Source organism: Camelus ferus, chromosome 8, assembly GCF_009834535.1.
Source record: "Camelus ferus isolate YT-003-E chromosome 8, BCGSAC_Cfer_1.0, whole genome shotgun sequence".
In the NCBI taxonomy this organism is placed as follows: Eukaryota; Metazoa; Chordata; class Mammalia; order Artiodactyla; family Camelidae; genus Camelus; species Camelus ferus.
The window spans coordinates 54,604,666-54,622,543 of NC_045703.1; the positions used below are offsets into that span (position 1 = coordinate 54,604,666).

The 17,878-nt window shown below is 39.0% G+C and overlaps 1 protein-coding gene across 13 annotated transcripts in view; it reads right to left on the reverse strand.

Annotated features, from left to right (window-relative positions):
- Positions 1 to 17,878, reverse strand: part of LOC102506755 (HIVEP zinc finger 2) — a 155,569-nt gene that overhangs the window by 30,493 nt on the left and 107,198 nt on the right. The window contains exon 1 of one of the 13 annotated variants that reach the window (XM_032485048.1): positions 8,983 to 9,042. The exons of the other annotated variants lie outside the window; for them this stretch is intronic. Coding sequence (XP_032340939.1) covers positions 8,983 to 9,038 — 56 coding nt within the window. The 5' untranslated portion in view covers positions 9,039 to 9,042. Of the gene's footprint in view, positions 1 to 8,982; positions 9,043 to 17,878 lie in introns of those variants that run through there. 13 annotated transcript variants of the gene reach the window in all.

The window sequence follows — 17,878 nt, forward strand, 5'->3', positions numbered from 1 at the left end:
GGATACGGCCTGGTTCTGCTGTATTGTCAGTATTCCCAATGCACTCAGTAGATTTTAGAGAAATAAGATATGAAATGGTTCTCAAGTAGCTTACAATCTCCTTTTAGAGACAAAATATCTCCATGAAAAACAAATAAATATAGTTGGAAAAGTACCATGGACAATTCAAAACTGCAAATATTCCATAGATAGGGTGTCCCTAAAATTTATTATCTGAACCATCAGAACAAAAAGGGGCACAATTAATATTTAACTTCAGGACTTTCCTTGGCAAAACAGAATCTAAGATCACTTTTTTCATAAATCCCTTCTTGGAGGGTGAATTCTATAATTTAAAAAATAGTATTTAGTTCTTCCTCAAAGAAATATTTATGGAATATTTGCTGCATTTGACGCAGTATGACAGGCTCTTTTAGAGACAGGCTTTGGAGAGGAATTCACAAAGATAAATAATACACAATAGATGACCTCAGAATTTACAGAAAAGACAGAAAAATTGCTGACATGTTCTGAACACAGACCACATAACAGATAACCTTATGCTAAGCTTTTTGCATACATTATCACACTGAATCATCAAAACAATGCTCAGAGGTAGGTGACATTACTCTCATTTTATAGATGAGGTTTGTAGTGGTTAAGTAACTTGACCAGGTTCACACATGTTGTAAGGAGCTGGCGTTGGCACTATGTACGTCCCTAAGCAGTGCCCCCGCTCTTAGTCTGTGACAGGTAGTACAAAAGTAATCCACAGGAGGTAACAATGTATTTATGGCTGGAATAATCATGAATGGCTAAATGAAGGACAGAGATATGAGACATGGATTAGAAGGATTTTAAGGGCAGAGTTTAGAGGGGAAGACCACTCAGGGAGGTGGGACAGTGAACTCATAGCCTAAAGATGGAAGAGAGCAGGTGGACAAGGAAGAGTACACTTGGCTAGTACTTCATAGTTTTGTATAGAGGAATTGAAAACAGTAAGGCTAGAAAGGTCAGCTAGGGCCAATGGTGCCTTCAAGTTTAATTTAAGCAAATATGAAACTCAGTTTGCATGCCCTGAGTACACTCCATATTTAATTTGCATTCAGGACAACCCACGTATCCAGATCAAGATATCCTGTAGGCAGAGTGCCTCAGGAGGCTGGACTGAGGGCACAGCCAGGAGGAAGACAAGCAGATGTGTGTATGACCCAAAGACAGGTAGGGAGGTGCCAACTCAGGGCTGGACAGAGTCCTGGGAAGTCCCTGCAAGTTGAAATGATATAAATCAAATCTCGTTTTTCCATAGAAACAATGTTATAAGGAAAGTGACATTTCATACCAATGTTCTAATAAAAATCACCCCAAATACCGTAACTAATACTACAGCAGACAACAGTTAGATCTCTGGTCTGAAGTTAACTTTTGCCAGAGATAATCAAGGTCATCACCTTCTACTCCTCCTTCCGGACTCCACGCTGGCACCGTGTCTTCCTGGAAGCCTCCTGAGAACACTCTCTCCACCACACTCCCCGCAAGGTCCCAGTGCCCCTCCCCGTGCTCCCGAGGCAACACGCGCAGGCGCAGGCGCAGGAGCAAGGCTGGCCCGCTGCCGTGTAACTGCTGCTCCCCGGGTCTCCTCGGGGCACAGCGGTAGGATTTGCTCAGCTCTGTAACCCATCGTCCCCAAGGCAATCTCTGGCTGGGATATACAGCTTCATCTCCTGGGGCAGCAGAATTTAGCCTGACATTAGCTCTGCTTCTTACTAGGGAAGTGATCTTGCACAAATCACCTCTCTGGGCCGATTTCTTCATGTCTGCCGTGCAGATAACAGTACCTATTCTGCAGGCTGTTGTGAGGACTAGAGTTTATGAAAATAAGGCACCTTCCAGAGTTCCTGGCAGCTGGACAGTGCTCAGGAATGACAGTGATTTTAAGTATTATATTAAGAGGACAGGTTGATATACATACATTTTTTTCAATGAATATATATAAATTGTTTTTTAATTTTTTTTCCTTTTAATCAAACTTAAAAGGATAATCCAGAAACCCCATACAGACAGAGCCCACATCTGTGGGGCTACAAATCATTTCCCATGCTTCCAGGAAGAATCTTGATCCAACTGGTACAAAAAATGCAGCAGAATCTATAGGGGCCTTATTGGGTTGACAGAAAAACATGTCAAAACATGGCATGAGAAGTGAGGTTAAGGTCTGTCTTCAGTCTGATTTCTATGTCATGGCTTGCTGAGGAGAACTGAAAAACAAAATCAGTGGGGAAGAAAGAGAATGTTTTCTCAGCATTAAATATTTAAAGGAGATCAATAAGGCCACTTCATATCAGGAATTCTTCATCAGACTCCCAGACATTCAATGTGTAAGTGGTTCATACGTGTGCCACAATGAGAAAATCCAATGTGGAAAATGTGTTTCTCAAACAATCTCCAAAGAAAAGAATCCAGTGTCTAGCTTCCTGTGTAAACAAATGTCATCACTTTCAAAGAGCAGTACATCAGGAAATTCTCTGGAAGATGTCTCCATTTGTGTGTGTGTGTGTGTGTGTGTGTGTGTGTGTGTGTGTGATAAAGAGAGACAGACAGACAGAGAGAGACAGAAAGAGAGCATATGAGAGAGAGGATCTGACAGCATGCCACCACAGAATGACCTCAGAAGCACTATAAGACAAATCATTAAAAATGCAACACATGTAAACGCTCTTCCATTGTAGATGCACAGAGGTTAGTGAAAGCAAAATGATCACTTGAGATCAATTTAAGAAACCTGGCTTCTTACAAATAGGAGTCAGTAGGTGGATTTGTCCAAACCACGCTATTTACATCTCCTAAACCCTATCATTTTGTGCGGTGGCTAAAATTTCATGCCTGTCACAAGTCTTTCCCCTCCTCCCCCACCACACAATGTGGCTGCTTTTAAGAATGTCAGATTGGGAATAAGAAGAGAAAGAGTCATTATTTTGAAATCTCACAAATTCACAACTGAATTTAAATCATACAACTTTTAGTTTATTTAAAAATGGATAAAAGGTTTCAAAAAGGAATGGCCAACCATACTTTTACATCTTACTGTGAAAACACTTCCTAACACATTCTCTCTACAAGGATTTCACAGACCCAACTCTTTATGTTAGGTGTGTATATTAAGTTAAATCTCTTACTTAGCAATTATCTAGCAGCAGCACCTTGAATTCTTCAGGCTAATGAATATTATACAAATGAGTAAATAAAAACTAAAATAGCCTGTGACTCAGCCTCAGATCAACATGGAGTAGCAGGAATCAGATGTATTCTCCTGCCTGTGAAGCACTTAAAGGTAGACAACAAAAATACGATGATAGCTTTCAAGACACTGGACACCTGGCAACAAAGGACAGCGATCCTTGAGAGAAAGGGGACAGATGATTTGAGCCCTAAAACTGACCCAGATCGCTACCTGGAGAAAGTTTTCACCATGGTCAGGAAGGGAAACTCAGAAAGAGACCAGAGGTCTCCCTAAGTTGAAGATGTGGACACAGAAGTGCGTGGAACGGAAGGGGGTCAGGGGTCACAGGGCACGGAGAGGACAGCACTGCACAGAGAGAACTCCGAAGCCCTGCGGATACAGCACTCAGGTAAATACTGACCAGCGCATGCAAATAAGGGAAACTACCCACAGTCAGGAGAAAACCACTGAGGGTGTTATAGGGAGCCGTGCCCAGGACTCACAAAGGGCCAGAAAAGGGTGCCTGCTTCCAACAGCCAGAATGGATAGCCTCGTAATTTACAAGGCACCAGTTAGAGCATGAAGAAGGGTCTTTCTTGCTTCCGTAGGAGGGAAAAATTAAACCTAGACAAAACACTGCCCTAGTTCCACCTAAAAGAGCTTAAAAGTAAGATCCGGGGAAACTGTTTTCAAGTATCTTAAATACGTCCCGTAACAAAACTCAAGAATATTTTTTAGGAGTACAAAAGTCTTTGGTACCCAACAAAGTAAAATTCTAGCATCCAATCAAAAATTACCAAGTCTGCAAAGAAGCAGAAAAACCTGACCCATAAAGAGGAGAAAAATTATGGATCAAAACTGACCCAGAAATGACACAGATGACAGAATTAGTAGAAAATGCCATTAAAAGTTACTTTAGCTGTATTCCACATGTTCCAGAAACTAGAGTAAAGAATGAATATGTTAACCAGAAGCAATATGGAAGATACTTTTAAAAGGCTCCAACTGTACTTCTTGAGAGAACAATCTCAAAATGTAAGAGGAAAAATGCACTAAACGGCAGATTAGACATTGCAGAAGAGAAGGCTAGTGAACTTGAATGCAGAGTAATAGAAACTATTCAAAATGAAGCAGAGAGACAAAATATTTGGCCCTACTCAAAGTCCACAATTCCAAAAGTGTGTCTGAAAGTTAAATGAGGGCAGTTGTTCTGAGGCTGAGACAAAATTCACTACATAGTTGAAAATCCATTTAACACTGAAAAGAAAGTGCTCATTTTTCTATTAATTAAATTGTGTGGCATTATGGACTTGTCTCACTTTTTAATTTTTCAATTGACAGTTATACACACTGTTTATGAGATTTGTCACTGCTATAGAACCTTAAATGAAGACTAAAAAAACAAAAATAACTTTACAGTTTTAAATAATGACGGGGGAATTAAAGAGTAGGTCGAGATAATAAAGCACCTTGTGTGATATCGTAAGGATTCTGAATTTTATCCTAAAGCAGAAGGAAAATTTTCTTTCAGGAATACAGCGTTGGAAGCGGTGCAGAGACCACATGGGGGGCAGGTAGCATTTCAGGCAAAGACACCAGTCAAAAGTCTACAGCAATAGTTCAACGCCATACTGTGAGGAACCGAATGGGGCAGAGGTAGGAGGCGCTGACTAAAGAGATATTTAGGAAGAAGAATGAACAGAATTTGGGAATTGGTTGTGTGTGTCTGTGTGACATGAAGGTGGGGAAGGCGTGAAGGAGAATTCAGGGGTTATAGGTGGGATGACTCCAGGGATGGTGGGGCTTTTAATGATGAAAAGTGGGAAGGAAGAAAAGTCTTGAGGGAAAAATACAATTCTGGACATGCTGAGTATAAAGTCTATTGGGGTCACTTACTCAGAGATATCAAGTATGAAGCTGGAAGTGCAGAAGTAGGAAACTAGAGCTTCGACCACAGAATAGGAGTTGAAAAAATGAAAGAGGATAAAAACATTCAGTCCTTGTAAATATGGAGAGAAATAAGAAAAGAACGAAGCCCTACGACAGAACTCTGCACTGAACATTTATTGGGCTGATGGAGGGACAGAACCAACGATGAAGAAGCTATGGAGAAGGCTTGATCAGAGAGGCAGTAGAGAAAACAGGAGAGGGTGGTGTCAAGAAAACCAACAGAGGAGAGTATTTCAAGGAGAGAGTTCAAATGCAACAGAAAAGTCATACTAAATAAGAAAAAGAAATATGTCCGCTCAAGTTGCCAATTCAAAGATCATTGATGTCTTTAACATGAATAATCACAGTGGAGTTGAGACATTAAAGACAGGTTCCTATAAAGACAGGAAGATAAAGAACCCAACATCACTAATATAGATTAATCTTTAAGAATTTCGATGACCGAGATCTAGTCAACAGATTATATTCACATCAATAGTAATTATTGTGATTTTAAGTAATGTAATTACATTAAAGTAATTATGGAGTACTTACTGTCAGGCACTGTACTAAGCACTTTACATGCATTATCTTGTTTAATTCTAGAAAATATATCTGATTCTAAAACAGTCTTTTCTAACACCAAATTTCCATCAAATTGCTAATTTTCTAAAATATCTAGCTTGGCTATCTCTACTCCAAGAATAAGGACAATGTCTTATAACTTCATTTTTTTCGGTTCCATTCAGTAAAGTTTGAACGACACAGTCAAAACTCAGTATCTTTTAAAACTCTTAAAAATATATATACTGACTTATTACTATAGGCACAACTCTGTGTTAGACCACAGAAGAGAAATTTTTTTATGCTCTCCAGTTTTACATGAACTGAGAAGCTCACTGAAGAGACAAGACATGTAGGTGAAAATTTAAATTATAGCTTTAAACATCAATTGAGTGCCATTGCATGTATAATAGTACTATATAAGCTCAGTAGAGGAGCGACTTCTATGAGCCCGTGTTGTGAAAGAAATATTTATGCAGCTGGTAGAAGTTAAATAAGGGCTTGGAAATTCTGACAGGCAGAGACAAGGCTTTCCAGGAGGTGGAAATGCCTGAGTCAAGGAATGGCTGTGCATCTCACAAGTGCCAAGAATTCATGGCCAATAATTTATTGAGCAAAATCTGCAACCATGCCATTCTTTGCCCCCAGTTCAGCCCATTTTCGACGTGTATTTTTTTTCCTTCCCTATATATCCCTATATATCCTAAATTCATCTCTTTATCTATATCTCACAGGCCCAGGCCTCTGTTCATATTCTGTTTCAACTATGACAACCTCCTCATCACTCAACTCAATACCATTAGCAGCTCTGGGCATCCTCACTTCCAGGTCTGAAGCTCCTGCCATTGGTCCAATTCGCCTATCACCCCCAGTCAATGCTCTACTCACAGTTTTCCAGTACTCTGAATAATAGAACTTAGCTTCTTTCTTGATGTCGAAAACCTTCCCCAGACCACCAGATACCTCCTTCGACCTCCCACATTTTTCTTTCCACTCTCGACTCTCTTTGCTTTCTCCCTTCTAACTCACTGCTGTTTCCCCACACTGGTTTGCTCAAAGACCTCCTACAGACAGCTATACATTTCTCTCTTCCAAGCCTCCCAGGGCTCATAAAGTCATTCTTTACGCTCAAGGCCCTAAGTCATAATTTACTGTTTGGAAACCATTACTCACGTATAGAAAGAACGGAGCTGCCATTGAGTTATTCAAGTATTAAGACAATGTGGTTTGATGTAAATGTTTTATTTAAACTGCCTTTAAAAATATTCATAACAGCTGCAGGATACACACACACACACACACACACACACAAAGAGAAAGAGAGAGAGAGAAATGGGAGTTGAAGAATAATATCTCCTTAAAGACAGAACACGTTGTTATTCAACTTGAATTGCAAAACATCAGCAAGGGTGTGGGAGGACTTAATTCAAAGAAAGCCAGATCAGTATGTCCTCCAAGCTATTGTTCAATCCTAGACTTTAAATAATAAAATATAAACTAAGGCTTTGGGAGCCCACATTTTCTTCTGAGAGTCAGAAAATGTGTATATATATAGATCTATACACACGTACATTTTCCTAATGTAATAGCACCTTTATCCCCCCAATCACTTGGTGATTAACCTGACTGAAAACCTGAGCCAAAATACCGTGGCTCTGGTTTACAATACACTCTGGATGTAGTCAAAACTGGAAAAGATATACTTTCAGTTCGAGGCTCAGTTCTCTCACTAAATTTCACTTCGGCTATACAAGATCATTTGACCTCTCTTCTCAGATGACAAGTAGTCACATAAACACGATATGACTACAATTGCAAATCCAAATTACTTCATTTCAAATAAGCATTAGACGATTACTACTCAACTGAATAAACAGGAAATGCCTATGTGTCTTGAGCACTATGCTGGATGCAGCGTGCATGGAGAAAAACAAAACATCACTGAGAAGACACAAGAGCCTCAAAACTCACACCTTTAGTTGTGGCCAGTGAATGGCAACACAATTTTGGGAGTCAAGAAGTTTACAAAGCAGTAGAGGCATACTGAGGGGAAAGTGAGAAAAAAAATCTGCAAAGATGCAAAAGAGTGAAATTTACGCTAGATCTCAGGGAGGAAGGACAGCAGAGGACGGAAGAGGACAGCAGAGGAAGAAGGGACAGCAGAGGAGGAAGGGCTACATATTGGGCATGGACGATCTGCCAGACACAAGTCACATATTATCCCGTTGCCACCATTTTAGAGATGATGAAACGGAGGCAGGGCACTTAAGTCATTTGCTAAAATGTCACACAGCTGGCTTCAAAGCCAGCTTTGTATGTGCTGTCCCATGTACAAGCTCCCTTCCAAGGACAGGGAAGCATTTTTCAGGTAGAAAAGGGAAAGAATTATTATTGCTACAGTTAAAGTTTCTTAAAAAGGGCCCCTTATAAAATCTTTACTTAGAATGAATTAACATTTTCTTTACAATTTTCTGTCTGTCCATAACACGTTTTAAAAACCTAGTCCTACAAAAAAATGCCTAAGGTCCAAGGTCACTTAAGAGATCTGTGAAACTTTTAAAATTGTATGTAAAATGTTGTGTATACATGCATTTTTCTGGGAGAAAGGGTCAGAAGCTTTAATCAGAGTCTGGGGGAGGTCTATGAACCCCTTCCCACAAAAGGCTAAGAACCACATTTATAGACTGTTCTACTAGGCTTTTAATGCTTTCCAAAAAGAAACATATATAGGCAAAATGTAGTTTCATATATAAAGAAATACATTTCATATGTGATAGGAAAGAATATTGATATAATTATTAATAATGTAACAACCTGATAATGAGACACTGAAATGACCCTTTCCCTTGTTTCTAATAACTACTCAGGATGTTAACGGTGAAAGGATCGTTTAGAAAGCTAATTTCCTTTTTATCATGCTTGTCAAGTGTTTACTTTAATTCACATCCTGTGTGACCCTATGGGAAAATTTTTTAACTAATACTGGGGAAAATCCCATAGGGTTACACAGGATGTGAACTGGGCCTGTACTGAACTACCTTTGGCTTGAAAAATAAAATTAGATAGGTGAGTTTCACTTTCTGTTTGTCAGAAGTTCCACTTTCTGGTTCCCAAAGTTTAGATGCATAGCCTCTCTGTGTTTCTGAAAATGGCACCTCAAGAAAATCCCAAAATGCTCACTCCCTTTCTCAGGCAAGAGGTCTCAGGGCAAAATCCGGTCTGCAGAACATGCAGACGGGTCGTGCACACCAGAGAGAGGCTGCTGGAGCACCCCGGAGTGCTCCCCGTACCTGTGCTCACACGGCGCAGCTGCCGTTTTCCATTTCCTGTGGAGAACACACATCATACCACTTCCCCTATAGAAAAAAGAAAGCAGCCCAGCTTAATTGCTGATGGAAACACTGTCATACTTTCCACTGGCCAAGCTTGAAACCATTACTGATCTAACCTTCATTAATTTTTCCACAACAATTTGCAGAAATGTCAGGAAGCAGCTGCATGAAAACTGATTAATTGTCCTTATCACCGCTACTTCACCAGGCTAGATCCACATATTTTTTCTCCCCCAAGTTTAAAAATAAAATTTGGGATTTTTCTGTTTTCTGGTACTGCTGGTGGTATATCTTAGCCTGAAAAACCCAGATCTATTTTTGACACTTCCAATGGCCCAACATTTTCAAATCTGGAGGAGACCCCATAAAGTCTGGCACAGCATCCATGAAGGAAAAGATTGCTTCCTGCCGATTACTCAGTTATATCTGCTTAAACAGACGTTAATGAATTCAAGTCTTAGAGCAACACTGCATTTATTAGTCAATCATAGAAGCTGAAATTCACTTCCGAAATGTGAATTAGAAAATCAAGTGCCCTTTTCTATTTTTTCACTTTCTTCCCTCCCTCATCACTTTAGCTTGAGCTATACCATCTGTCTCAACCTGTCAAACACTGTGCTGTGCATGGCTGGCAAAAACACGTGGAACAGTACACCTCATAACCCCAAGTATGAAACCAGTGAGCATCTATAAAAGTGGTCCACAACGGAATCTGGCCATCTGGGGATAACTGGTTACAGCAAGCTTAGCTTCTCAGCCAGCACTCAGATTTGCAGGCGTTTAACTAGTTGGCAAAACATCAACTCGTGCTCAAGAAGAGAAATGCGAACAAACATTTCTTTTTTCAAAACACAAGAAGTCAGATATAAATTTTCAAAGGTGTATTTGCCAATATCGCTGATGAGAAGGCTTCAGAAGCAAAGATCAAAGTACTGTCAATGTCCTTGACATGGAGACAAAGTCAATCCAAATCGAGCATTTTGCAGCTCTACTAAACTTTTTGGGTACGAATGTGCCTCTCCTCTCCATACTGCCTGAATACACAGAAGCAAGGGATTAACGCAGAACAGACTTCGAACCAGGTAACACAGTCCCTTTCAGGGATGGCTCCAAGAGCCTGAAAGGAGTTCCTCTTAGAGCTGCATCAAAATAATACAAAGGCTCCCTTCACCCCAGAAAGGTGGGATCCTAGTCCAACCCCAAACCGAAGAAAAACAGACTGAACAACGGTGGTGTAAGATACTGAAATAATAACTGGACATTGGCATAGTGGCCCAGATCAGGGGCTCTGAGCTCTTTCAATACCCCTTTCGAATCCCATGTCTGCCATTTCTTAGACATATAAGTAACTTCAGGCAAGTTACCTAACCTTTTCCCAACTGTAAAGCAGGGATAATAATAATAATAATAATACTGTCAGAATTATTCAGAGAATTATACAGTGCTTAGAAATGGCACTAGGAAGTGAAATAGAAATATTGGTAATTGATTCTCTATTTTTCTGTTGATACTTCAGGCTTATTTTAGTCTAAAAGAGGAGGAAACCAAGTGATGAGAGCTCCTTAATTAATTTAAGGAAGCCTACTGGGTCAAATGAAAGATTTCCCTGTTAAGATGGAGATACCAATACTGCCTGAAATACCACCACTAAAACTGGGTCAAGCAATCAGGGTTAAATTTTCTCCTCTTTCTGTTGACCCCCTCGAGCATCTTAGGATGACAGGCTTTGCAATGTGGGACGCAGGGGCAAGCCTTGCTGGAGAGAACTGAACCTCACCACCACCACCACCAGCAGGCCTGGAAGTGAGAGGTGGAGGAAGGCCACCCACCACAAGCCAGGGAAGTACAGACGAAGAAGGCAGTTGGCCCAGCCTTCATCATACCCAAGCGGCTTGCTGCATAAGACAAAGGAGCTCATTCCCCTGGCACTGAGATCGGGGCTGAGGTGCCGGGAGGCCACACAGAACAGGAAGGACACGACTTTTAACTCCTATTCCACTGGGTGACCTTAAGGAACTCACTATCCTCTCCAAGGCCTTGATCGTCTGCAGTAAAATGTGAGATTTTGATTTGATCAGAGCATCTCAGCCTTCCTGCCACCATGAACCCCTCTAACAGTCTGGGGATCCCTTCTGAGCATCATGTTTTAAACTATGTAAAACAAAAGACATAGAATTATAAAGGAAACCAACTATAGCTTTTTTTTTTTTTTTTTTTTTTTTTGGTGAGGGAGGTAATTAGGTTTATTGTTTATCTTTAGAAGAAGTACTGGGGATTGAACCCAGGACCTCATGCATGCTAAGCATGTGCTCTATCACTTGAGCTGTACCCTCCCCCTCAATTATAATAAAATAATAAAATAAATAAAATTATAAATTATATAAAAATAATAATTAAAAAATAATAAAATAAAATACAGTTACCTCAAAAAGTTTTTAAAATACATTTGATGGTAATATCTGTGATTCTTTATTAAAAATTAGAAACAAGACATAGTGCAGGATAATATACACCATAATTTTGAGTAGTCGTAGTTATAAAGATGCTTTGAGACATTGTCCACAACAGTAAGGTGACATGAAAATACCTGTGATTTCTAGTGGTGACAAAGCACAGACACTGCTAAAACCACTGTCCTCTATGGCCTACGTGAATAATGGAAGGAGTGCTGAAGGTCAGTTAGAGGTTCGTGAAAATAAAGTTATATTTTTTTCTCAACCAAATTCCCAGACCCTGTGAATTCTATCCATTCACAGTTAAGTTTCCCAATCTAGGTAAATAATAAATTGCTTTATAATGCCAATGATCCAGGGCCAATGATTGAATTGCTTCCTTAGCTCCATCCACAGAGAACATTCACAAAAGAAAATGAACTGTCCTATCTTTTCCAAATGTGTGAAGAAAAGCCAGATTTATGGGCTAGTAGTGTCCTTTCCCCATCCCTACAGAAGTGAAGGGAGCACTTACTGACTTGGAAATGAGTTACCAAACACTTGCAGGCCCTCTCAGCCTACAGGCACATACAGATGAAATGGCATCAACCAATTAGCCACAGTTCCTGTTCCAGCCCCACCTGCTCCTACAGGACCTCTGGTTCCCTTGAAAAGTCCCAACCAAGTATTTCTAAGGATGCCAACAAGGGGGACTTACAAGAGCCCACAAAGAGTCTGACAGCCAGTCACACCATCTGCCATTTCTTCCTTCCCACGCCAGCTCCCCCTAGTGTCCCCAGGGAGAAACTGCTCTGCTGCCTCCGCAGATGGTGCCCCACACGAGTGCACTAATGGCCAGATACAACCAGCAGAGCCCGTACCACCAGGCAGGAGGGCTTCCCGCCTTGGGTCCCAGGTTCCACAAATGCACAAAAGAAATGCATGGATAAATACACCTCTGTCACTCGCATCCAGTTGTCCTGTAGCCCTAAACATCCCAGCTCCTAACTAGAGTGGTTTGGGCTGCAGGGAAAGGCTTCTCCACATCTTGTGCCCAATCTCTTCACGCCAATCAAAAAGGGACTGAGCTCAAATGCCCCAAAGGTTGGTGGGCTGTGACACTCCGAGTTTGGAGTTACACAGCATTTCAAAAGCAGAGAAGATGAGAGCAGCATTAACGCTGAAGTCAAAGAAAAGACAGAACAGCCAGTCATTTCTCTCAAGTGGCACGAAGGCAACAGACTCTTGTATAGCAAATTATAGGAATGCCAAGCATCGCTCCTCTTATTGCTCTGATCAGTGATTCCAGAATTATTAATTAATGAATTAGTGCAGCACTGGGGAAAATCACACATGGTACCTCAGGAACATTTTGCAAGTAAACAACTCTTATTCTTAAATTGGTGAAGATGTAAAATGCATAAAGCATGATACTAATTCTTTATATCCACAACTAAAAGAATACTGAATTCTAGACCTGTATATAGATTTATGTTGATTAAAATATTTAGGATTTAATAACATTTCTAGAAAATATATTTACAAGCTTCAGCTTTGTTTAAATAATTTCGATTGAAAATGTTTTATACATTCATTGTCATATGGGTTTGCCTTTTACTGTTAATTTTAAAGTAAATTTTGGATAATAAGAAAAATAGCTTTCTGAAAATAGTTTTTGAATTTTTACTTACTCTAATTTACACTGTTGATGAAAATGTATTGATATTTTGTACACTTAGAGTACAAGTTAACATTTTATTTTTATATCCCTTAGGTCCCTGAGAATGAGTACAAGTCAAGATCTTGGTGTAAGTAACTTCTTTTTTGAAGTTCAGAAACTTAAAAAACCAAAGGGAAAAAAGGGAAAAAAAATCTAAAAACAGGTAATCGGCTTAAATTTTTGAAGCTTGAAACAATGAAAGTATGCAAATGTTTATCAAGCGTGACCCATACAAAATTCACTAGCAGGACATTATGGATTCTATATTTAATGAAGATTTAATTACTATTCAAAACAACAAAAAGGAGCCAGAAAATTATTCTCACTGAATCCACAGCTTAACCAGGTCAGATTAAATCCCTGCAACTTCCTATTCTTTATACATAAAGATTTAATCACTGATCAAGTTAAGAAGAATGTATGTGGGCCCTCATTTGAACTCTTGCCCCAGAGGCCCCCCAAATATTGGTGGCAACAGCCGAGTCCTGAGTTGTGTGTTCTTAAAGTCCAAACCCAGCTCATCTTCTACCCGGCTCTCTCAGTACCGTCATGAAAGCAGTCCACCAGGTCTTCGCCTCCACTCTACAGACTCTCACGGATGACTGCTCATACCTTGTCGCCACGTACACGTCAAGGAGCTAGGAGGGTAACAGTTACACCCTTTTATGTCCGTCTCAGAAATCTTCTGCCCCAACTCAGCCAGATCTACGGCCATAGCTGAGGATCAGGGAGTGATAACACACACCGGAAGTGAGAGAGGAAGTTTTCTTTGAGTCTGGTACACTGCATGCACTCGGAGATAAGACCATTTACTTGGCTCACTCCTTCTTGTGTCTTCATCCTGTCTTCCCCAGGCCTCCGAGGCTCTGGGCTGCCATCTTCACCATCTCCACACTACCTGTACATTTCCCTACCAGACTCATTAAGACGAAGGTGCAGTCGGGGGGATTGGCAGCACAGGCCAAAGCAAACGAAGCAGGCCTCAAAAAGCAGCCTTTGGCATTTTTGCTCATTATCCAGATCTTAAACCCGGAGGATAAATCTCAAAGCAAGTTGTTGTCCACAACTTATATGAGCACAAAGAATGTTTTGAATAGAGCTGTCCCTTTATATCTGGAGGTTTAGAGGAAGGATATTTCTTAGACATCTGGATTAAGGGGCTGACTCCTACAATAATCCGTATCAATTTTTGTTTAAAGGTCTATATGGAGACTTGAGTCTCATGCTTTAAACAGAGAAAGAATTTCAGAGGTTTTGCTCTCTGGAGATATATATGGAAATTCAATTATACTATATATATAGAAATTAAGAGGGTGGGTAGTGGAATAGGGGAAGGTTGAGTTACTTGCCCAAGATCTGAAAACTATTCTATGAGAGTCAGGGCGAGAACCTTGGTGGTTTCCTGACATTTCAATCAATGATTTTTCCAACTAATCACGGCTCCCTACCCACCGCAGTTAACTACCCACATAATGTTTATGTGTTGCCATGTAACACTGGTATTATTCAATTCAGAAATCATTTATTAAGGTTTTGATAATGTTAGAAAGTAAAACTTTGAAATCAGAGTTATCAAGAGTCATCCTTCTCATAAGTTATTTTATATATTATTACTAAATGTATAAACCCAAGCATGTCTAATTATAATAGACATTACAGAAATTATACAGAACATTTCCAAACATAATTCTCTAAGATCTAAAGGAGGGTTTAAGTGATAATGATGAGTAAAAAGATTTAAAAATGTGTGCTTCAGAAAATGTTAACTAATTGCATCTGTTCTGAAGAATAATTTACAGTGCCAACCTTAAAATGGAATTAATTTATTTTAATTTAAATTTTTATCAGATTTCCAAAATGCATCAAATATATGCATATAAAATGGGGCACATTAAAAGTGATAAGTGATTATAATCCTAGCAATATTTAAAATAAAGTAATCAATCTCTTCAAATAAATGACAATTTTTTTTCATCCACTGGCTCACCTCTGTACTCTAAGCAAAATCCTAAGTGAACAGATAATATATCCCATATGCTGTACAGGCCAACCACAAATATAAACTATCTGATTTAGAGATTTTTTTTCAATTATCTGTAACTAGCCCTTTAAAATAAAATGTCTCTTATTATAAAATTCTTACTGTAGGAGAAATTTCCATTAATATACATTTAAATAGCTTGAGAATATAAGCTTAGATGAGAACGCTAAATAGCTCTATTTTTACTAGTAGAAAATTTGTTGATAACTAATCAAAGTACTTCAAGTCTCATTCTTGCCAAGTGGTAAAGGTGCACAACACATAAATTCAAAAACACATATGTCATTCTAGATATTCTGAAAAGACTATATCCCTTTGACCTGTAAATGTTCAAGGGGAATTTTATAATTAATTCATCAATAATTTTTCAAAATGTTGCTATTATCTATTTCCTGACCAGACAGCAATTTTCCACCCACTTATAACAACCTTAAGTTTGCAAATGTTGTCAAATCTCCCCTGCCATTAATACTGGATTTCCCAGTTAGTTTACTTTGCATTTATCGGAGTGGATAATACAAGTCATTGGTTAAATAACATCCTTCCATCCCTATTCTGGATGAATGAATGAATGAATGAGTGAATGAATGAATGATCTAGATACACATAACAGACCAGTTCTTGTCCTATCTCCACGGCCACAGATAAAAGGTGTAAGAAGATATATATGCTTTAGAAAACAGTACAGGCATAAATACATACTATTTAGAAAATAATACCAGAATGAAATTAACTTTTTTCTTCTCTCCGTAGAATTTTTTTAAAAATCCACATAAACATTTTATCTTCGTCAATAAATACTTCCAAATTTGGGTTAGTGCATTCTTAAACTATGCATAATAAACTTTCAAATTAACATAGTTTAATTAAAATATTTCAGTAACTCTACAAAATCTATGTTAATATGTTCATCAACTCCAAAAACTCAAAATTTTATTTTGACATAACGGAAGTTATTGCCATTTATAATGAAAATTATTGCCATTTATGCAAATATGATGCACATATGTTTTTTACTTGATTTGGAAACAAAAGAACTCAAGATTAAGAGTTCTGGGACAAAGGTCCCATAGGTTTCTTAGTTCAACTTAAACTGCTGACTATTTAAAGCAGAGGTAAACCTGTAGCAGGTTATACTTGATCCCAAAACATGCATTTGTGCTGGAAAAGCAAACGGAAAAAATGGTCTTGTTTTCTCATACATCACCAAGCTGACATTAAAATAAGATAAATTCTGCAAGACACAAACATATCAACCACAGTTCCCAGTGGGAAAAGAAGTAGAAAATTATAAAAATGAGGCAAGGAGAGTTAATAAATTTTTTAAAAAAAGAGTAAAAAGAGAAGGTATTACCTGGCAAGGAATATATGGCTAACATTCTCAGATTTACTGTGGCCTAGGAGACCAGCCTAAATCAGACTATTACTCCTTCCCACTCATGAGTTTGATTTCTGGTTGAGAAGATCTTGTGCTTCCAAATGTAAAAGATGGCCCTACAGTTGGGGAATTCCCTAAGGATGTTTAGAATATTTACACAGATACACAGAAAAGTATACTGACCCTATCTATCCCAAGGCATCTGACAAGACAGGAAAAGCAGCCTGATAAATCATCCTGCCAATTCAACTCTTAAGGAAAAGGAATCCCAATGCTGTAATGGGTAACGTCTGATGAGCCCACATGACAATTTTTCAGAAGTCTTGATGAGTCCCACTACCATTAATCTAATACCTGGACAGCTGTACTGTAGCAGGTTGAACACATTTTAGGGTTTGCAATGGCAGGAACTACTTTGAGGGGTAAAATCAGGAGTATATACTATTCACCCCATAAATGTACTTGCATCAAGCTGTATACTTACAAAACAGGGAAACCTACTTACATTGGCTAGTTTCCCATAAGAAGGATGTATTTTATTTAAAATGCTACAATTTTTTCTCTACTCACACAATAAGATACCATAAAGAATTCAGAAATGTTTGTTGATTGACTGATGAAGTGGGTGAATAGATAAATCAATGAATGAATGATTATAAACACACACCATACTCATGTATGATTATGTATTTGTGGGGTAAAGAAGCAACTGCTTCTCCCTCTGCTCTACTACTCCTTTTAAATTCTCTCCTTTTATTACTTTTAAATTACAGGGTGGTCTGATACAATTAAAAATTTGCCTCTGTAGTAATATGGATGCCTCTGAAAGTTCTTATATTGTGCCCAATTTGCTGTACTACTTGCTTAAAAAAACAACAAAAATCAACTAAACATGACCGTGATACAAATGTCATCCCTTGACATTCTATACTAATATGTTACTCGTCTTAGCAAAGCAATTTTTAGTTTTTTCTTTAAGTTCTATTAATCCTAAATGTTAATCGTCTCCCCATCACCTCCCACTAGATTACTGCATCCTTACCCTGTTTCCTCAGGGAGACTGTGATACAGCATGCTTGTCTGTGACTGTGGGTTTTGTCTGTTTATTGGCACATGAATATCCTTGAAGACAGGAAAAGAACTGGGGTGTGTCTGTGTGTATCTGTGTGTCTATGTGTGCATGCACTTCCCTGAATTGTTCTCCGCAGAAATCTCCCTCCACGTGGGAAATGAGCCAAGGAGAGCCCGAGGACTTCCCTGACCCCGAGCCAAGGGTGTGGCAA